Source organism: Miniopterus natalensis, chromosome 20 (genome assembly GCF_054644295.1).
Source record: "Miniopterus natalensis isolate mMinNat1 chromosome 20, mMinNat1.hap1, whole genome shotgun sequence".
In the NCBI taxonomy this organism is placed as follows: domain Eukaryota; kingdom Metazoa; phylum Chordata; class Mammalia; order Chiroptera; family Miniopteridae; genus Miniopterus; species Miniopterus natalensis.
The window spans coordinates 11,600,039-11,622,057 of record NC_142100.1 but is presented as its reverse complement, the minus strand read 5'-3'; the positions used below and the strand labels follow the sequence as shown (position 1 = coordinate 11,622,057).

Sequence of the window (22,019 nt, the reverse complement as noted above, 5' to 3'; positions counted from 1 at the left end):
TGGGGGATAATGAAGAATATGCCTCAGAGTTATCCCATCTAAGGGGATAGGTAGTTAAGATATTTAACCACCATCTACTATCAGATGTAGGTTGAGGGCTGCTTCTGAGGGGTGAGGGAAGGCTCATTCCTCAGACTGCTGGCTAACTCTCACGTGGAGGCATCTTGTCCAAACCTTCCCTCCTCTAACTTCTGTGTGTGTGTAAGCAACTCGTCACTTTACTCTGTCAGGCACTTTGTATCTACTTGTTCACTTAGTTCTCCCAATACTCCTTTTAGGTAGAGATTATATCACCATTTTACACATGGGAAAACCTGAAATTTCAAGAACTTAGCCACCTGCAAAGGTCATTTAGATACTAAGTGGCAAAACCCAGTTTGATCACCAACAGAACTTGGGCTTTTGACTGCTTCCCTAACCCCTCAGTGGGCAAGTCCCCTCCTGTGTGTGTGTCTTGAGCCTGGTCTAACCTTTAACCTCCAGCACTTATTCTCTAAGCTACATGATGGAAGGTGGCCCCTACTACTGCTGAAGTTATTTTTGATTCTTTGCTCCATAAACCTATATGTGCATGGTACCAGAGTTGTCCCTACCATTAGTTCCATTGGCCAGGTTGGAGAGGGAGGATCCAGGAGACCAGTGCCAACCAGAGAGTTTGTAGAGCTGTGGTATTGCCTGGGAAACAAGGAGTGTGTGAGGCTTTCTGCTGAGGAGGCAGGGTCTCGCTGTTCCAGCAGCCACCGAAAAAGAGAGATTAGCTAGCTCTCTTTGAAACAAAACAAGCTTTTTGTGGGCCTGGTCAGTAAGGAATAGCTCTCTTCAAGGGCTTTTTTTCCCCTTTTTCTTTTTGAGTGTTCTCCTAGGTAGTCCTACTCTGGCTCGCTGCTGAGAAACATCAAATAGAAAGTGGAGATAGAGTTAAAGGCCCCTCCTGCCTTCCTGTGGCCTCATCATGAACGATGGTTTTGCTGCCTGCAGATTTCTGTAAATGTGAGGAGTCACTCAGAGGAAGAGCATTCTGCAGAGATATGGTGTCTCAAAAGGTATGGGTTTGTTGGGAGCAAAATATGAACAGGGTGGCATGGAGTCCTGGGTACATTTCTGTAAGGCAGAGAGGAGGTGCTCCCATTTCCATACTGGAAAGCTGAAAAACATCAAAGCCTTTTATGCTGAGAGTAAATATTTGATTTCTGAATAGAATTCCAGCCCCCTCAGAAACTGGGAGGAACTCAGGCTTGTGTCCATGGTTGCTGAACGTGCCCTATTCAGAAGCTCTCTAGAGAAACAAAGAGAAGTTAATAGGCTTTAAAGTGTTGGAAAGATCCAGTTTGCTGACCTACTTAAGATGTACCGAGGGACATTCTAGAGAACATTTCTGGAGTTCTGTTTTTCTAAAGCATCAGTGCTCGAATAAAAACAGGTTGAAAAATCATCGGGAAGCCACAAGTTACCCCCAACTCATGAAAGGCTTCATTGTGTTCCTTCTCCTGGATCCTCAGATGGTGTCTTCCTACCAACTATGTCCCAGGAAGGATTCACTGCCATCCTCCTTCTCTCAGCCTCCTTTCAAGGAGGGAGGGGCAGAAATGGAAATCAGCTAGCCTGCTGTGTGAACAGCTCTCCATGCTCTAGAGGTTAGTAATGCTGCTGGCGGAAATGGGGTCCTTCCACGAGGTAGCAAGAAAAGCATTTCCAGGGGCCCACACATGGGAGGATGAGGTGCAGTGGTGGGATTTATTGGGGTAAAAATAAAAGACTGCCCCCAGGTTCCCGGGGTCCCATTTCTGTCGTTCCCGCTGAGGAAGAAGTCCAGCCTTGTCTTGGTCAAGCCCAGAAGGGCCGGGGTCCAGAAATCCTGTGCCATTGGTTCAGTCCATGCCGAAGTTTAGTCCAGTTCAGTCTCTGACCCCATCCGACCAGCTTGGTCTCCGTTCCCAGCTGCGCCCCAGCCAGTGCTGCGTTGCTGCACCTGGGCTCAGGCTTGCAGCCCGTGCTTGGGCGCTCGCGGCTGCCTGGCTAGGGAGAGAACCCACAGAGGAATGGGCAGCCGCACGAGTGAGCGCAAGTTCCCGAGAGGCCTTTGCTAAACTGATTGTATTATCGCGGACTTTCAAACTGACCAATCTCTTTCCCAAGCCTTCTCACGCTTGTGTTGTGTCCTCCCACTAACCAATCCATTTCCTAGATCTTCCGGGGGTCTGTGCGCCTTACCCAATCTGATCCTTTTCCCAGGCTAGGCCCCGCCCCTTTGTGGTCGCCATCTTCGCTCCTGCTGAACAGGTCCCAAAGTTCTGCTGCTGTCGCCTAGTTTCTACTGCGTATGTACCGATCTCCCCCGGCGCCATCTTGGCTTCCCCTGGGCAGGTGCTGAAGAGGCATCCCCCTCCCCCAATAACCCCCTCCCCCCATAATCCCACTAGGGTCGGATGAGAGTAAGGCCCTTCTGAGGAGTGTGTGTCCGTTCCTTGAGGAGCCTTCCACTGCTCTGGCTGCCTAGTAAGTTAGGCTTATTGTCCGATTCAGCTCCCTAGTTTATTAGGCTTACTGATTCCATTTGTTTCCTTCACTTACTAACACTAATGGCCACCTACGCTAACAGTACGAAGAGTGGGATGTGGGAAAGGGGGAAGGTGGCGCACTCAAAAATAACAGAAGATGCAATCCCTGGCCCGGTGCTTACATCTAGTCGGAAAGGTAGCATCTAAATCTGCAAGTATAATTGGTAGAACATTTGCATTGCCGCTTACAAATGGCCTTTTTAAATATTATTTTATTTACTCTTCTAACAACTCTGTGCGTAGGATTTTTTTTTCCCAAGGCTCCCAAGTTTATTGGAGCTCAAGAGAGGTAAGGAACCTGCTCAAAGTCACAGATTTTGTTAGCCTTCACAGTTCAGACTCAGTCTGTGCTGCTTTGTCTAGTGTTCCTGCTACACTCCTAAAAGAAGTTGCATTCATATTCAGGCCCAGAAGTAAAAGTTCATGTAAGAAAGGAAGGTTCTGAGCAAGATGTGAAGCGGAGGATAAGGTGGGCAAAAGGGCCATAAAAAACAAAGCTTAATTAGTAAAAGAAATTGGGTTCCCAGTGGTGAATCCAGGGATGCTGAGAAGATGGACTGTCATACACAGGATTCAACATAGGAAGAAACACGGTTTCTTAAAAGAAGGTCCCTGCTAAGTTATTAGGGGAGGAGGCCTTGAGGACAAGCCAAAATTTCCACCCCTTGTTGCCAGCTTTGTCTGGCTTACAGATCCTTGTCAGAGTTAGCCCTCCACGAGTCTGCAACTGGTTTGCTGCCCAACAAGCCTTAAGGAATATGATCTGTCCAGATTTTTTGGTTGTAAGTGACAGAAGTTTAACCTCAATGATTTGAAGCAAAAAAGGAAGACTTTCTTCTATCATGTAACAAAATATTGGAGGGAGCTGGAATAATTGGGAAATATATAGTTAAAAGCCGTCATGGTTATCACTCATCTCTTTTGCATAGTTCTTGGTGTCAGCTCAGCTTCATTTTCTCAAGCATTCCCACACCTTTTGATGGGGATTGTGGTTGCCAGACATAGAGTATCAGTGTTGATCAATATAACTTCCTGTGATGATGGAAATGTTCAATCTCTGTGCTGCCAGGTACAGTAGCTGTTAGCCATATGTGGCTATTGAGCACTTTAAGTGTTGTGGTAGGGACGAGGAAATGAATTATAAATTTTAATTAACTTAAAATTAAATAGCAACATGTAGCTAGTGGTTGACATTGAACAGTGTGGCTTGTTATCTAGGGAGGAGAAGACTTTTGATGGAGCTAGTTAAAAAAAAAATCTCAGTGAAGACTGTGGTTGGCCTAGCATAGGTCATGTGTACAGCTCTGGATCAATCACTATAGCCAGGAGGACAGAATACTATCTCAGGCTGGACCATGTGCCTAGCCCCACAGTCACAGGTGGGCTGTTCTATTACCAGAAGGAATGGGAGAAGGAATGATGGGCAGACAAATTAAAATCATCTAAACGCAGACGAGATGGCTTCTATTTTGATTCCTAAAAAAATATTAGCATTTATTGAAAGGCTATTATATGTCATGCATTTTACATATATTACCTTAATTCCCTCCCTCTCTCACCCCCCTTAAAAAACCCAGAAAGGTCAGTTATTCCCCCTATACTGGAGATGAGGAAAAAAGACTCAGATTATGTGACTTGACCACAGATAGCAAACTGCACAGCCAGAATATAAATCCAACTTTGTTCCTAAAGTTTCTGTTCTCTGCACTGTAATACCCTATCCTTAGTGATTTGGGATAGAGAACATATGACAATTAATAATGCATAATAATCACAGCAGAACACACAAAAATGAATGGCTGGTTTTCTCCAATGTGATCTCTCTGGATATAACAAAAGTATAGATTCATATAAAATCACTGACACAGCTGCTAGTGGGAGGCATAGACCTTGAGGTAGAGGGTTAGGAAGAGCAATGAGCTACCTAAAAACATTTCTTCCCAGCGTTGGTGTGTTGGTGTGTGTGTGTGTGTGTGTGTGTGTGTGTGTGTGTGTAAAAGTGTACCAATCAATGACCCTCTGGCCCTCTCAAGTGGAGGCAGTTTTCTGTTCCTCACCCCTGTGTGCAGGTGGGATAGGTTTCCTTCTTGCTCAACCCTGGTTAAAATTAAATACTCCACCTACTTCATGCCTGTAACCATGCAACTGAAGAAAAACACTCAACCATGCTGATTGGTCTCACTGTAAATTCATAATCATGAACCTGGAGCTCAGTCCTTGGACCTATTTTCTTATCTGTGTATATTTAGTCCTTTGGTGATTTTATTTAGTCTCATGGCTTTAATTCTACAGGCTAACAGCTTCCAAATTTATGTTTCTAGCTCAGAACTCTCATCTGAACTCCAGCCAATTTTATCATACTATTTCCTTGAATGTCAATTAGATAAATAAAACTTAATTTGTCTCAAACTGAACTCTTTAATCTGCCTCCTCCTAAACCTACTCCTTCCACCATTTTCCCCATCTCAGTATATGGCAACTCCATCCTGTCAGTTGCCTACAATGAAATCTCTAGAATTTTTCTTGACAACTCTCTCTCTCTTTCACACACACACACACACGCACACACACACGCACACACACACACGCGCGCATATGCACACACCATTCATATCCAACTTTCAACAGTTCCTCAAAGTCTTGCCTCCCAAATATATCGAAAGTCCAACTACATCACAACATTTCTACCACGACTTCCCTGATTCAAGACATCCCGAAGTCCTATTTGGATGATTGGAATAGCCTCCTAAGTGGTCTACTTGCTTATTCCCCTCAGTCTATTCTCAGTACTGCATCTAGAATTTTTTAACATTTTAAGTCACATTATGGCCTTCCTTTGTTCAAAACCCTCCAGTGGCTCTCCATCTTTCGGTGGCTTACAATGCTCTACACGATTACCCACCCCCTAACTTTTGACTTTCTAGTTTGACTCTCTCCCTCTTACTCTGCAGGGGTCCCATCAGTCTTCTTGCCAGGCTGGGCCCAATCACCTCGCAGTGATTGTACTGGCTGTTCCCTCTACCTGAAACATTCTTTTATAAAACTCTTCCTTGAAGATTACAGTGGCTGGTTCTATTACCTCATGAGACTTCATTGGAGTCTTTCCTCCAGAGTACCTCAGTGAAGCCTTCTCTGCTCATACTATCTAAAATTTCATGTCTCCTCCTGTTAACACACTATCCTTTCCTTCTGCTTTTACTCTGCAATATGCATCAGCATCAGACACATCTATTATTCACGTGTGTTTTTGGCTACTGCTCATTATCCTATAAATTCCATGAGCAAGGGATACTTGTCTGTTTTGTTTACTATTTACATTTCCAGTGCCCAGAACAGCACTGGTATATAAAAAGCTCTCAACTGCATGCTGAATGGCATGAATGGGTATTTCACAGGGATAGTGAAGTGCTGAGGAGTATAACAGAGCGTGGAGCGGGAGGGGGGACCACTCAGGAGGCAGCGAAGTTCAAATATATGAATATGTATGAAATAGCATTAAAAACGTAATGAGGCGCACAAAGGATCACTGACTTATTGTTCCTCGAGGAAGCCCGGTTAGGCCCGCATTCTTCCTTTTCCCGCGCTCCCCTCAACAGGGACACTTGCTGTCCAGTCAGCTTTCCAGCCCGGCGAATCCCTTTTCCTGGAGGATTTGGGAAGGTCTCAGTGTTGGGACTACGGCTACCCGTCAGTTTTCCCTTCAGCCGGCCGCCAATGGCCGGGAGCACGACCCAGCGGCCACTCTGACACTTTTCCGCCCTGTTCCTCGCGCCTTCACAAGTCCCGCCCCCTCAGCGGAAGTGACGGAGCCGGAGCCGGAACCCCGCCCTCACGCCTTACCAACCCCCGGGAGATGATGGGAGTCCGGAAGGGGCGGGTTCAGGGAGGCTGAGGGGCGGGGCAGCCCACCCGGAAGTGGCGGTTTACTGGAGGCGGTTACTTTGGTATCCTGAGTCAAGTTTGAGTCTGGCGAGTTGCGGTTGATATCTCAGCAGGAGTGGGACCCCGAGGCCTCAGACTTAGGCTTTTATCTGTCCGGGGACTCCCCTCCTCTTTCAGCGTCTTCCCCATAACCGGATACGGATTATTTGGACTCTACCTCAGACCCAGGTTCTCTCCCCGCCCTCCCAACCCCCTTTCTCCCTGGCTGCCAGGATCAGTCCTCCCTGTCTCACCTCGCTCTGCCACCCCTGGGGTACATTCCTTCTCAGTCAGAGCCTCTGCTCCCCATTTCTTCCGGAAGGCAGTCTTTAAGCCTTTCCCCCCGTTATTTCTTCCCACTTCTCTTCCCTTCTGTCCTCTTCAAGAATCCCTGTTCTTCCACTTTCTGTCAGGCGACTGCCTTCTTCTCTCCCTCTCTTGGGACTGTGGCTCCTGGGTTAGGAAGTTAAGCTTTTAACGCGGTCGTTTGAAGATTTTAAGCCTTTCCTTTCTCCTATCCAGGAGTCACAGATCCCAAGAAGGATGGCCCCTCTCAAGAAGCGTCGAAATACCACAAGGTTGCCCCTGGCTTTAAACCCCCTGAAGAGCAAGGACGTGTTGGCAGTGCTGGCTGAGAGGAACCAGGCTATAGTTCCCGTTGGGGCTTGGGTGGAACCTGCCTCACCACATAGTTCGGAGATCCCAGCACATGTGAGTGTCAGTTTGAACCCAAATGGTGGGGTTCCTACCCCATCTTTCTTCTTATTAGCCTCTGGTGCTTAAAGATGGACAGTCTGAGGACCTGTTTCTGTTCTGTCGTAAATAGATGTACTCTTGTATTAGGATTGTAGAACAAACACGTATGTATTTGCCCAAACTTACTTACTTGTATATGTATATATTTCAGTTTACTTCACACACTGATTGCTTGTTATGCACAAGCGATAGGCACTGTCTTTATCTTCCAGACATTCTGCAGTGCAGTCAGGACCACAGTTGGCCACTTTTCATGTAACATTAATTGATTACTTAAAGTTTTTTGATAAGTTTGGTAATGGAGATTCAGGCAACATGCAGTAATAAAACAGAAGAGGAAGAGATTAATTCTGATGGGGATTCTGACGAAGCCTAACTATAAATCCCACGAGGACAGAGACCTTTGTGTTCTGTTCACTCCTGTCCTGGTTTATAGTAGGCCTTCAGGAAATATTTGTTGAATGAATGAGGAAATACAGTTTGCATTGGTCATTAAAGAGTGGATATGCTTAAGTGCAAGAGGGTAGGGAGGAAGAAGCATTTCAGATGAAAGGAAACTTTTGCAAAGTTTACATGTGTGCCAGTTTACATGATTAGACTCATACTACTAGTTAACACATGAGGATAATTTTGTAAGAAGATTTTTATAGTATTTCACCAAACTGTTTCACTTTGCAGTTGTTCGAATTTTATTGTGGCACCACATTACATTCATAGTAAGTTGTTTACATATCTACTTTTCCTGATGGAGTGTGAGCTCCTAGATCATAGGGGGAAAATCTTATCATCACATTTCCACCTTCATCTTAATTCCTAATAAATATGGGCATTTGGTAAGTATTTATAGAACGCATAAAATGTGTGAAGGTGTTCTGAATGTATAGACATGGTGCTGAGCATGAAGGTGAAAGTATGAAGTATGTTTACTTAGTGGTTCTTGATATTAGAGGAAAAATGAGATATGTTTAAAGTAAATGTTAAATAGTAATGCAATGTTGTATATTCACTTACTTATGTATGTATGTATTCATTTATTTATTTCTACTCTGCTTATTTCCAGAAAGGATTTTAAGAGTTCAGGTAGCATATGATTAAGGGCTAAGACTCTAATTTAAAGAAGAAAGATAAGACTTTGTGAATACTGTCAGGGACTCAAATGGGATAAAATGTTCCAAATTGTTTAGAATATGTTTTGGAATTGAGCATTACATAAATATTGAGTACTTTTATATTCAAAGGAGGATTAAATATTTTTTCTGCCCTCAGAGATCATAATCTAATGGAGGAATCAAGAAATACTCTACTCAATTAACATTAATCAGAGATACCATAGCATAACAGCTTAGAAGAAGAAAGGACTGTGGAAGGTACTAGGAGTTGGGTATTAGATGGTGTTGAAGATTGAATAGGCCCTTACAAGATAGAGATTACAGGGAGGGCATGCTGGGGTAAAAATGGAGCATAATTCTGAGTATGAAGGCATTTTAGAATAAGATATTTGGTGAATGATGAGCAATCTGGTGTATCTGGCCAGTTTTACCCATTTTGGAAAATGTGTAACATAAGATTTTTTGAATTGGTTCATTAAGAATTAATGAAGATACTGTTTCTTCTCAGTTCAGTGAAAAATTAAGATTTGATTTGAGTACTCCAAATTCCACTTTTTAGTTTGTGATTTGCTTTTAAGCTCTTGGTACTCACTATGTCTAGATTATTGTCTCTGAACTCTTGTGATTTCCTTACTCTACTGGGAATTTTGGATTATAGAACAAGTTATTTTTTCACGATTGTTTCCTGATTGCTTTGTGTTTATAACATAGCCCTAATGGGAAAAGCTGTTAACATTTAAGTTCATTTTCTATCTTTCATCTTTAAAGACTTCAGCATATATGATTGAAGAAGAACTAAAGGAACAGCTAAGAAAAAAACAAGAAGCTTTGAAGCGTTTTCAGAAACAAGTCAAACACCGAGTAAATCAACAAATTAGGCTGAGGAAGAAACAACAGCTTCAGAAGTCTTACGAAGCAGTAAGTTCAAAGTGAGCCCTGAGGAGAGAGTGAATGGAAAGTATATGTGTTCTGAGATAGGCTATTAGGCAGTACCAGATCACTTTCTTTTCATTCTATGCTTTGTATCTGATTTGCTGGTGAGAGCAGTAGGTTTGTATGTAGAGAAACCGTGTTTTATTCCTACGTTGTTCTGACTCAGTTTTTGCTTTCACTAGTTAAAAACAATGTTAGTTTGGGATTCAGATTTGTGTTTGAATTTGGGCTTATGCTATTTTTTAAAATTAAATTTATTGAGACAACATTGGTTAATAATATATAAATTTCAGGTGTCCAACATAATTCATTATCTGTATACTCTATTGCATTCTCACCACCTAAAGTCTGGTTTCCTTCCTTTACCGTATATTTGACCCTCTCCACCCATTTTGCTCTTTCTCTCTGGTAACCACCATTCTGTTGTCTGTTATCTGTGAGTTTGTTTTGTTAGTTTGTTACTTTTTTGTTTGATATTCCACATGTGAGTGAAATCATACAGTTTTTGTCCATTTCCGTCTGATTTATTTCACTTAGCATAATACCCTTTAAGATCCAACCATGTTGCTGCAATGGCATTTTTTTTAATGGTTGAGTAGTAGTAACATATTTCTATATCTATATATGTATATATATATCACATCTTTATCCATTCATCCATCGATGGACACTTAGGTTGTTTCCATGTCTTCGCTATTGTAAATAATGCTGCAGGTACATATGCAGATAATCTTTATGAATTAGTATTTTTATATTTTTCAGGTAAATGCCCAGAAGAGAAATTGCTGGGTTGTATGGTAGTTCTTAATTTTTAAAGGGACCCCCATACTGTTTTCCATAGTGACTGCACTAATATACACTCCCACCAACAGTGTACAAGGATTCTTTTTTCTCCATAGCCTCTTCAACACTTGTTATTTCTTGTCTTTTTGATAACAGCCATTCTAACAAGTGTGAGGTGGTATCTCATTGTGGTTTTGATTTGTATTTCTTTGATAACTAGTGATGCTGAACATCTTTTCATGTTTGTTGGCCATCTGTATGTCTTCCTTGGGAAAATGCCTGTTCAGATCCTCTACCCATTTTCTAATCCGATTTTTTGTTTTTTGTTGAGTTCTATGAGCTCTTCATATATTTTGGATATTAACCCCTTATCAGACATGTCATTTGTGAATATCTTCTCCATTTGGTTGGTTGTCTTTTTGTTTTGCTGATGGTTTCTTTTGCTGTGCAGAAGCTGTTTAGTTTGATGTAGCCCCAGTTGTTTATTTCTGCTTTTGTTTTCCTTGCCTTTGGAGTCAAATTCACAAAAACATCTCTGAAGTCAATGTCTAGAAGCTTAGTTTTTTCTATGTATTTTATTGTTTTGGATCTTAGATTCAAGTCTTTATCCATTTTTTAAAAATTGCATTTGATGGTCTCGAGGATAGTGGCTTTTTTTTGTTTTTAAATATGTTTTTATTTATTTCAGAGAGAGGAAGTGAGAGAGAGAGAGAAACATCAGTGATGAGAGAGTCATTGATTTGCTGCCTCCTGCACTCCCCCTGCTGAGGGTTGAGCCCACAACCTGTGTCCTGACTAGGAATCGAACTGGGATCTCCTGGATTATACATTGATTCTCAACTGTTGACCCACACTGACTGGGCTTTATTCATTTTTAAGTTAATTTTTGTGTTTGATGTTAAGATAGTGGTCTATTTTCATTCTTTTGCATATGATTGTCCAGTTTTCCCAGTACCATTTATTGAAGAGAGTTTCCTTTCTCCATTGTATGTTCTTGGCTCTGTTGTAAATTAGTCATCCATATATATGTAGGTTTATTTCTAGGCTTTCAATTCTGTTCCATTGGTCTGTGTACCTGTTTTCCTGTCAATACTGTATCATTTTGATTACTATAGCTTTGTAGTATAGTTTGAAGTTGAGGAGTATAATACCTCTGGCTTTGTTATTTTTTTCCTTAGGATTGCTTTGGCTTTCAGGGTCTTTTGTGGTTCCATACAAATTTCAGAATTTTTTGTTCTGTTTCTGTGAAAAATGTCATTGGGATTTTGATAGGGATTGCATTGAATCTGTAGGTTGCTTTAGGTAATATGGAATTTTAACAATGTTAATTCTTTCCATGAACATGGAATTTTTATCCATTTCTTTGTCTGCAGTTCAACAGTGTACAAATCTTCCACCTTCTTAAGTTTATTTTCTAGGTATTTTACTATTTTTTGTTGTGATTATAAATGGATTGCTTTCTTTATTTCTCTTATATTTTGTTGTTAGTATATAGAAATACAACATATTTTTGTATTTTGATTCTGTATCCTGCAACTTTACTGTATCTGTTTATTACTTCTAGCAGTTTGTTGGTGGAGTCTTTGGGGTTTTCTCTAAAACCCTCATGTCATTGCAAATGGTGACAGTTTTCCTTTTTTCCTTCCAATTTGGATACCTTTTATTTTTTTCTTGCCTAATTGCTCTGGCTGGGACTTCTAGTATTATGTTGAATAATGGGTAAGAGTGGGTATCTTGTCTTGTTCCTAATCTTAGAGGAAGAGCTTTCAGGTATTCATCATTGAGTGTGATTTTAGCTGTGGGTTTGTCATGTTGGCCTTTATTATGTCAAAGTACTTCCCTCCTATACTCATTTTTTTAAAAATCATAGATATATGTTAAACTTTTCAAATGCTTTTTCTGCATCTTTTGAGATAATTACATGATTTTTTTATCCTTCATTTTGTTAATGTGGTATATCACATTGATTGATTTGTGGCTGTTGAACCATCCTTGCATCCCTGGAATGAATCCCAGTTGATCATGGTATATGATCCTTTCAATGCGTTGTTATATTTGATTTGCTAGTATTTTCTTGAGGAATTTTTTTACCTCCCATTTTATGTTATATGTTCATTATCAAATTGTAGTAGTTATAGTTATTTTTAATGCTGTTCCCCCTTTTAATATAGAGATATTGGCCTGTAATTTTCCTTTTTTTATGTTTTCCTTGTCTGATTTTGGTATCAGTAATATTGGCCTCGTAAAATGACTTAGAAAGCATTCCAAAGCATTTCCTTCTCTTCAGTTTTTTGGAAGAGTTTGAGAAGGATAGGTATTGAATGTTCTTTGAATGTTTGGTAGAATTCACCAGTGAAGCCACCTGGTCCGCAACTTTTGTTTTTTGGGAGGTTTTTGATTACTGTTTCAATTTCCTTACTAGTGATGAGTCTATTCAGGTTTTCCAATTCTTCGTGATTCAGTGTAGGAATGTTATATGATTCTAAGAATTTGTCCATTTCTTCTAGATTGCCCACTTTGGTGGCATATAGTCTTTCTTAGTATTCTTGTATAATCAGTCCTTTGTGTTTCTGTGGTGTCTGTTGTAACTTCTCTTTCAGTTCTGATTTTATTTGTTTGAGTTGCCTCCCTTTTTATGTTGTACGTTCATTACCAAATTTTAGTAGCTATAGTTATTTTTAATGCTTCCCCCCCCCTTTAACTTTTATGCTATAATTAAGTGCTTAATACCCTATTCTAAAATAGAGTTGGAATTTTTTGCTTCTACCGGTCTGTCATCTTATTCAAAGTTTTATATACTTTTTGTCTTTTTGTTTCAGGTAGAAGAGCTCCTTTTAATATTTTTTGTAATGCAAGTCTCAAGGAGATAATTTCCCTCAGTTTTTGTTTGTCTGGGAAACCCTTTATTTCTCCTTTATATATAAAGGATAACTTTACTGGGTATATAATTCTTGTCTGGTGGTTTCTCTCTTTCAATATTTTGAATATATCATTCCACTCTTTCTGGCTGGTAGGGTTTCTACTGAGAAATCTGATGATAACCTGATGCCATTTGCTTTGTAGGTTACTGTCTTTTTTTTCCCTGGCTGTCTTGAGATTTTTTTTTGTCATTGACTTATGACAGTATAATATAATATCTTGTAGAATGTCTTTTTGCATTGAGATAATTAGGTGTTCTGTTAGCTCCTTGTATGTTTGGGAAAGTTCTCATCAGTTATTTCTTTGAATAGACTCTCTGTTCTTTTCCCTCTCTCCCTCTTCTAGGATACCCATTATCCCTGAGTTGGTCTTTCTAATGCTGTCAGATCGTTCTCTAGCATTCTTTCATTATTTTTTTCACTCGTAGTTCTCTCCCTTCTTCTGTTGTCTGGTCTGCTCTATTTCCAATGCTTTCTAATGTATTCATCTGACTTAATGAGTTCTTCAGCTCCAGAATTTCTGTTTGGTTCTTTTTTATAGTTTCAATCCTTTGGTAAAGTACTCCTTTTGTTCATTAATTTTATTCCTGAGCTCATTGATCTGCATTTCTGAGTTTTCTTGTATCTCATTAAGTTTTTTTTTTTTTAATAACTGCAATATTGAATTCTCTGTAATTTAAATCAGTCCTTTGTGTCTTTGAGTTTGTTTTCTGGAAACTTTTAATTTTCTTTCTGAGCTACCTTATTGCCTTGGTTATTTATGGTACTTTATGGGTTTTCCCTTTGCCTTTAAGACAGTGAGCACTTTTTGTCTAGGTACAGTTTTGCTTTTTTAATTTATCTTTGTTGTTGAATGTACTACAAATGTATCTTCCCCCATAGATACCGTTTTGATTTGAACATTTCAGCAGGTTGATAATTAGAGGTCTTTTGTTTTCCAGTAGATGGTGCTATAGTGCATCTTTTTGTTTTCTCTTACCTGTGCCGCTTGGCCTAGGTGGTAGCATGCAGTAGAGGGTGTCACTGTTGGTGTGGAAAGTGACTCCTGGGTGACCGGGGTGGTGGGTGTCCCTGCTGTGTCCAGGTTGCTTTGGTCTTGGAGCAACAACCTGTGGTGGGGGGATGTGGTGGGTAGGGAGGAGCTGGGTTTGCAAGCCCACAGTGCTGCCACCTTGTTCCTAATGGCTGCCAGCACACCTGTGCTCTTAGATATCTCTGCTGTTGCTACTAGGTTCTAGCAATGAGGGTTGGTAATGGTGGGGAGCCAGATTCTTGGACACCAAGGCTGCTTCTGTTCCTCTTACCCTCCACCTGGCCATAGTGTGGGGATTGCACTACAACTTCTCCACCACTACCCTGTTAGTTGGGGCTGCAGTGGCTGGCCAGCTATATCTGTAGACACCATCCTTGTCCTTCCCTTCCTCCTGCCTCCCCTATGTGTTCCAATATGCCCACCTTCAGATAGATGGATGTGTCTCTTAGGTGTGTTTGTGTGTTGAGCAGAGGAACCTTTGTTGGATTATAGATGTTTCACTTGCTGTAAATTTAAGGGGAGATGCAAAGTGGTTTTCTCACTTCTCCATGATGCTGACCTAGTTTAATGCTATTTTACTAGCAATGTGACCTTAGGCTAATGACTTAACTTCTCTGGACGGTAGTTTCTTCACCTATAAAGTGGGGATATGATACTTGTCTCTTATGACTGTTGTGAGAATTAGATGAGATAATGTAAATTATTAGCACACAGTAAGTGCCTGGTAAATGTTATTTTGTTATTTATTTTTGCCAGCTAAAACTTTCTGCTACCTCCTTCCGACCACCAATTTTAAATCTTTTGGGCTGCCTATAGGCATTATTTGATTGCACTGGATTGGAGTGAATCTCACTAGAATCATGTCACTATTTCTTCCTTTGTGTAGGCACAAAAAGAAGGCTCTATAGCCAAAAAGTCTTCAGATTCAGCACACTTAACTCCTAAAAGAACAAGTGTTTTTCAAAACAATTCGAATGCTGCTATTGGAAGTGCTAGTTTACCTCCTTCCCAGATGTTTGGGGATGGAATAGAAGATAGAGAAAATCAGAATCAATTAATCCAACAAGCCCAGGCTGTAAGTACATTTTTATTTTATTTTATGTCAGTGATTTTTTTAGATGTATGAAATATCTAGGATATGAAGTAGAGATTAGGAGGTGTCACATTCAACTTCACTTTTTCCTCGTCTTTTTTTATTTTTGTAAAGGAGGAAATAATGGGATGATATTTATTTTTATATATATATATTTTAAGTTTTATATTTACTTTCGGTAAGATACTTTAGAATCATCTAACGTAAGGTACCAAAGTGTTAAAGTTCAAAACTTATTAGAAAGAGCCCTGGCCAAGTAGTTAAGTTGGTTAAAGCGTCATCCCAATATGCCAAGGTTGCGGGTTCTATCCGTGGTAGAGCGCATACAAGAATCAGCCAGTGAATAAGTGGAGCAACAAGCTCTCTCTCTTTCTCTCTCTTTCTCTCCTTTCCTCCATGTTTCTCTCTCTTATTTCCCCCCTCTCTCTAAAATCAATAAATAAATTAAAAAAAAAAGTATTAGGATGAGCTTTGAGTTCTATATTTTGAATTGATAAACTGAAATGAACTGGTAAGTTCAAGAGAATTTTGAGATAGGAGGGACAGTTAAAAGTCTAGGATATGTAATGAGCTTGCTATTTTTGGGAATAAGTGATAGAACCTTTCTAATGATAGCTTCTAGAGGAGAAAATAGGAAATGAGGTTAGTTATGTCAGAGGAAATCAGGTTATGAGAAGCCTTAAATGTTACAGAATTTTAAAAAGTTTTTATACCTTTTTTTCTTAAAGAAGGTGAGCTACTGAAAAATGTTCAGTTATTCTAAACTACTTTAAGCCTATAAACTTTTGTCCACACACTACCGTGACAATAGATATTAAGTTTACTGTTTCTGTTGCAGTTTTTATCCACTAGATGTCACTAAGAACTAGACATGTGGGGGTGAAGAAGGGGCTCATGTAAATAGGAAAAAGGGATTTTAAGAAGACTAGGAATTGGAGACATCTAGCAAGGAGTGATAAAAGGTAATTAGGCATGCAAGGACCAGTTGAAGAAATAATTCCTTATTGGGAAGGTGGATAGAAAGTAAAGAATGTGTCTGTTCAGTAATTTCTAGTGTATTAAGTCAAACTTTTAGATTCTGATATTTTTGTGTACATAGTATAGAACATGCATTATTAAAAAACAATTTGAGTAATAGCACTTAAAATCAAGTTATGAAATGCAGTCTCTTAAAATAATAAAAATAATGTTGTAAAAACACTATCAGCAGATCACAGTTTCCTTTGCAAGTAATCCTCTTGTCTTAGGCCTGGCATTTTTAAATAATAGGGGCCTGTTTTCTTGTTGGAACACTTTAGTGAATTTGGTATTAAGACTGTTTTTGTTTGCTTTTTTCCCCCTTTCCTTGGCAGCTTAGTCAAACCATGAAACAGGCACGTCATCGGCTGGCATCCTTTAAAACTGTGAATAATAAAAATGCATCAGTGTTTTCAGATGATACAAGGAAATGCTTTCCCATCCAAGAGGTAAATTAATTTCTAATAAATTGTTTTTAGAAAGAGATAAAAATATAAAGATTTTTTATATCTCATCTCACCATTATTTAGAACTATAAAATAAATAGAAATAACCTTAAATATTCAATAGTAGGGAATGGTTAAAAAATTATGCTATATCTATATATAGCCATTCTAAAAAGTATCATGCTTTCAAAAAACATCTGAAGACAAGGGAAAGTGTCTGTGATATAAAGTTCAGTGAAAAAAGTAGGATACAAAATTATATACAACATAATCTCAATTTAAAAAATTCATTCAACAAATATTTATGAAACATCTGTAATTGCCAAAGCTTTGTTTTAGGAGCAGGATTTAAAGTGGTGGAAAGATGGACAAAGATCCTTCAAGGAGCTTCTGTGCTAGTGGGGAGGGATATAATAAACAGCAAAGAGATATCTATTATATTCTACATAGAATATAATTTCAAATAATAAGTACTATGAAAAAAATTAATTCAAATAAAGAGATGGGGAGAGAATGCTATTTGCATAGATGAAAGCCTGGAAAGAAGTGGACCAAGAAGTTAATGCTGATTATTTCTGGGTAGTTTTGTTACAGGTGGTTTTTATTTTCTTCTCTTGGTTTTCTTTACTAAATGTTTTCTATAATGTATATATCTTGCTTTCTAATTAGGAGAAAAATACCATTATTTTTTAAAAAGAAAGCAATTGTTTTTTCCCCCAAAAGATAAGAGTAAATAATTGGAACTCAAAGGTGAAGGGAGACTGAAAAGGATATTTAAGGCTGTACTTGTAAATTAACACTGTTTTGGTGCCTACTTATTTCGGTGTTCACATATTTGGATGCTAAACTCCTGTACTTCCTTCGTATGGTTAATTTTGGAATTAATTTCAAGTTTTGATAGGCAGCATCTAGAAAAATGAACCACTTAGTCTTTTTTCCTTTTTTTTTCTATTGTAAACTCTGTGTCTTATTTAGTTCTTTCTCAGTTTTGCTTCCTAATTGGTATTTTTTTTACAATTTCCTGGATTATACATATATATTTTATTTTTGTATTTTTTTTTCTTAAGTATCTCAACACAACAGTCAAAAACATTTGTCACTTATATGTTTGCTGTTGGTAGAATACTAAACTATAACGTCTCTCTCCAGTGTTAATTAAGAAATTTATAGTTAAATATAGAAATACAAGTGGGCATCAGTGTGTTTCCATATATGACATTCCATCTAGATGCATTCAGAATGGTTACCATTTTCTAACAAGCGTTGCCTTATTGTGACTCAGGTAGTTTCTTTTGTACCTAAATTTTTCTTAGTGGCTTGGTATCTTCACCATTTTCACACCTACCCTAGATCTGGCTGTACTATAGGTTGGGCCGTTAGATTGACTCCAGGGTACTGTTAGAATGAAGTGATTGGACACATTTTAATAAACCAGAAAAAAAGGTTATTAGATCCTAGAGACTGATATTTTATATTGTGTGGAACATGTTCAAACTGCTCAATTGTTTTTTCACAAAGCATACTGTTCATAGGTCTGACTGAAATAATTATCCAGTAGAAGGGAGGAGGTAATATTAAGTCTGTGAAAACATCCTTGTATAAACTAGTTATATACGTCAAAGGTGCCATTTAAGTGTAATACGTTACTTTTGTGATAATGATGATGAATTCAGGCTAGCTGCTTGATTCCAAAGAATGCATGTGCATTTTTCAGGTATAACATCAGAAACAAGTCTACTCCATGTAATTGAGAATGATTAAGAAATTAGTGAAATTTTTCTTATTGCTTATTTCAAGTTTGTAGTGTTTCCCTCAAATCTGAAGTTTTCTACCTCCTTAGTTGTCTGAAGTGGGGATCTTTCAGTCAGAAAGGAGAGCATAACTGCTTTGAATTCTGGTTTCATTTCCTTGTTAGGTTTATTTTTACTGACATTAGAATCTGTACGGTTGTTGTTCTAGATCTGGAGCTAGAAATAGAAGATATACTTGCTTGCCTGCTGTCATGTCACCAAGGCAAAAATCATAAGCCTTCCAAAATTGTTACTGGCTGGTATAGGGGCAAATTGTCATTGATAAATTTAATATATCTCCTACCACCCTGTTTCATGCTGTATTTTTGATGTGTGACTTGTTCAGACATTTGAAGTAGAATTTGTTTTCCTTTATTCTATGTTATACTTCCATAACCTGCTAAGATCACTCCAGATTTTGCACAAAAACTCAATTTACTTTCATGAGCATATTGCTTTCTCTAGACCATTTTTATATATATTGATTTTTTTTCCAGAAAGTACTTTGTAGGAAACCATCATCCATCAGGATAAATATAGGAACAAAAGGAGTTTATCAAGGCCTTTTAAATACTGTGTATTACCAGAAATTTATGGACAAGTCAAGTAGGGAAAGGTAGAGTAGAGGAAAAAAAGAATGGCTTGTTAGAACTATCCATAGCTATTAAGGAAAAGGTTTAAGGGTTAAGCTTATCATGTGTAGTATTGTTTTTAAAAACAGTTTTATTGAGATATAATTCATATACCAAACAATTCACCCATTTAAAGTGTACAATTCAATGGTTTTTAGTATACTCACAGGGTTGTGCAACTGTCACCAAAATCTAATTTAGAACTTTTTCTTTACTCCCAAAAGAAACCCTATACCTGTTAGCTGTCACTCTCCATCCCCTCCCTGTCCCTATCCCCAGTCCTAAGCAACCACTACTCTTTCTGTCTCTGTAGATTTGCTTATTGCAGTATTTCATGTAAATGGAATCATAGTTTGTGGTCTTTTGTGACTGGCTTTCACCTTGCATAATATTTTCATAGTTCATTCATGTTGTAGCATGTATCAATGCTTCCTTTTTATTGCTGAGTGATATTCCATTGGATAGCTAATGTCCATTAGTTAATGGACATTTGGGTTGTTTCCACTTACTGGATTTTATGAATAATTGTGCTGTGAGCAGCTGTGTAAATGTTCTTGTGTGTGGACACTCATTTCTCTAGTAGGGTAATTTCTGGGTCATAGATAACTTCGTGTTTATTATTTTTGAGGAACTGTCAGGTTGTTTTCCATCAGCAATATATGAGGGTTACAATTTCTTCATATCCTCTCCAGTACTTGTTATTATTTTCCATCTTTTTTATTACAGCCATCCTAGTGGGTGTGAAGTGGTATCACGCTGTATTTTTTATTTGTATTTTCCTAATGACTAATCATCTTGAGCATCTTTTCTTATGCTTATTGCCCATTTACATATTTCTTGCGGAGAAAATGTCTGTGTGATACCTTATTTTAATTGGGTTGTCTTTCTATTATCAAGTTGTAAGAGTTCTTTATATATTCTAGATACATATCAGATACATGACTTGCAAGTATTTTCTCCCATTCTGTGGGTTGTCATTTCACTTTCTTAATGCTATTATTTGCAGCACAAAATTTTTAATTTCATTGTAGTCCAACTTATCTATTTTTCCTTTTGTTGCTTGTGCTTTTGATGTGGTATCTAATAAACCATTGCTTAGTCTGAGGTCATGCATATTTCCTTCTATATGTTTTTCTAATAATTTTATAGTCTTAGCTGTTAAATTTAGGTCTATGATCCATTGTGGGGATTAAAAATTATATTAATTTTTACATATAGTTGTGAGGAAGTGTTCTTACAATTTTGCATGTGGATATCTACTTGTCCCAACATCATTTGTTGAAAGAACTATTCTTTCTCCATTTAACTGTCTTGACACTTATGTTGAAAATTAGTTGTCTGTAAATATAAGAGTTTACTGTTGTCTTTATAATATTGTCTATGGAGAACCATGAAGATGGGATCTTTCCATTTATTTAGATCTTATATAATTCACTTCAACAACGTTTTCTAGTTTTCAGTGTACATTCTTGCACTTTTCTAATGTCCTGTTTTTATAACATTTGACTATACTGACCTACTGAAATTATATTAGTAGGGTGCTAAAGCCTAGGATTTTATTGCAGTCACATTGTTTCTACCTGTAATGGATACATTTCTTTTTAAATTTCATTGAATTTGTCATTTTTGTCTGCTCTTTAGGAGCCTGATGCTGAGGAATCTTCGTCTGTCGCGGTAGACAGCAAAAGGAGAGAAAGTTGGCTTTGGTGGCACCAACAGGATGTCCTCCTCGAACAGAAGGACAGAGTTTACGGCAGAGTGCGGGTAACGCAGAGCGAAGGGAGACGGTGTGGTAGAAAGTAACTGTGAGCTGGGCCAGGGACGCCAGTGCTGCTGTACTGGGTTGAGACGTAGGTTTAGGGAAGGCTGAGCGAAGACTATAAGTTTGCATTGTGTTCTAGGAATTTATTTGACTACCATATCCTTTGAAGATTATTTTAGGAGTCTTGTGGAAAACGTAGAGTATTGCTACTACCTGGTATTATATATTTGATGTTTATGTTTACTTTTAGAAAGTACAATTCAAAAATCCATTATTTGCTATAATGGAAGAGGAAGAGCTACAGAAGTTACATCTTCAGGATACTCTGCCAGAAACCCAGGATTATATTCCCAAATTCCAAGTTGATCTGCTGGAAACCCAAGGTGATTTGACAGGAGTCCAGAGTATTGATCTCGAAGCCCAGAATATTGAGCCACATACCCAGGGTATTGAGCTGGAAGGCCATACTGTGGAAGGCCAAGCTGTTGAGCCCAAAGCCCAGGCCATTGAGCCTGAAGCCCAGGTTGTGAAGACAAAACCTCGGGGTTTTATGCTGGAAGCCCAGAATATTGAACTAGAAGATGGAAATATGTTGGACGTCCAGGATTTTTTATCCCCAAATCAGGCTTTTCTACCCAAAGACCAGAATATTCTACCCACATGTCAGGACCAGAACATTCTACCCAATGGCCAGAATATTCTACTCAGGTGTCAGGACCAACATTTTCTCCACAAAGACCAGCATGTTCTCCCCAAAGACCAGAATGTTCAACCCAAATATCAGGACCAGGATTTTATACCCAAAGACCAGCACATTCCTGCCAAAGACCAGATTATCCTACTCAAATCTCAAGACCAGCATTTTCTACCCAGAGACCAGTGTGTGCTCTCCAAAGAACAGAATACTCTGCCCAAATGTCAAGACCAGGATTTTCTACCCAGATATCAGGTAAAATACAGTGAGAAGGAGATAAAGCTAGAAGAAATAAACTAAGGTTTGGAGTGGGATTTGTGGGGACTATATTGTAGCTGATTTGGAGATTCATAGTTGGAAAAAATATTGTCCTGGTTGATTTCTAACTCTGGAGTTCTCATTAAGCCTTAAAGTAATATCAGCATATTACCCCTGTCTGGACAATTTACTTTAAAAAACACACACACCATCTTCATTAGGAAAACTATTTCTGGCAGCCATCAGCTTTTACAGCTGAGAGATGGGTGAAGGAGTGGCCCACAAGTGTCCTACAGTATCTTTTACCAGGTTCCAA

At 38.8% G+C, this 22,019-nt stretch overlaps 1 protein-coding gene across 5 annotated transcripts in view; it reads left to right on the top strand.

Annotated features, from left to right (window-relative positions):
• Positions 1-6,483: 6,483 nt before the first annotated feature.
• CCDC15 (coiled-coil domain containing 15) overlaps positions 6,484-22,019 on the top strand; it is a 40,067-nt gene continuing 24,531 nt past the window's right edge. For all 5 annotated transcript variants that reach the window (XM_016204399.2, XM_087828545.1, XM_087828544.1 and 2 more), the window contains exons 1-7: positions 6,484-6,668; positions 7,002-7,190; positions 9,113-9,262; positions 14,898-15,086; positions 16,457-16,570; positions 20,631-20,753; positions 21,002-21,700. In XM_016204399.2, coding sequence (XP_016059885.2) covers positions 7,023-7,190; positions 9,113-9,262; positions 14,898-15,086; positions 16,457-16,570; positions 20,631-20,753; positions 21,002-21,700 — 1,443 coding nt within the window. In that variant the 5' untranslated portion in view covers positions 6,484-6,668; positions 7,002-7,022. The remainder of the gene's footprint in view (positions 6,669-7,001; positions 7,191-9,112; positions 9,263-14,897; positions 15,087-16,456; positions 16,571-20,630; positions 20,754-21,001; positions 21,701-22,019) is intronic.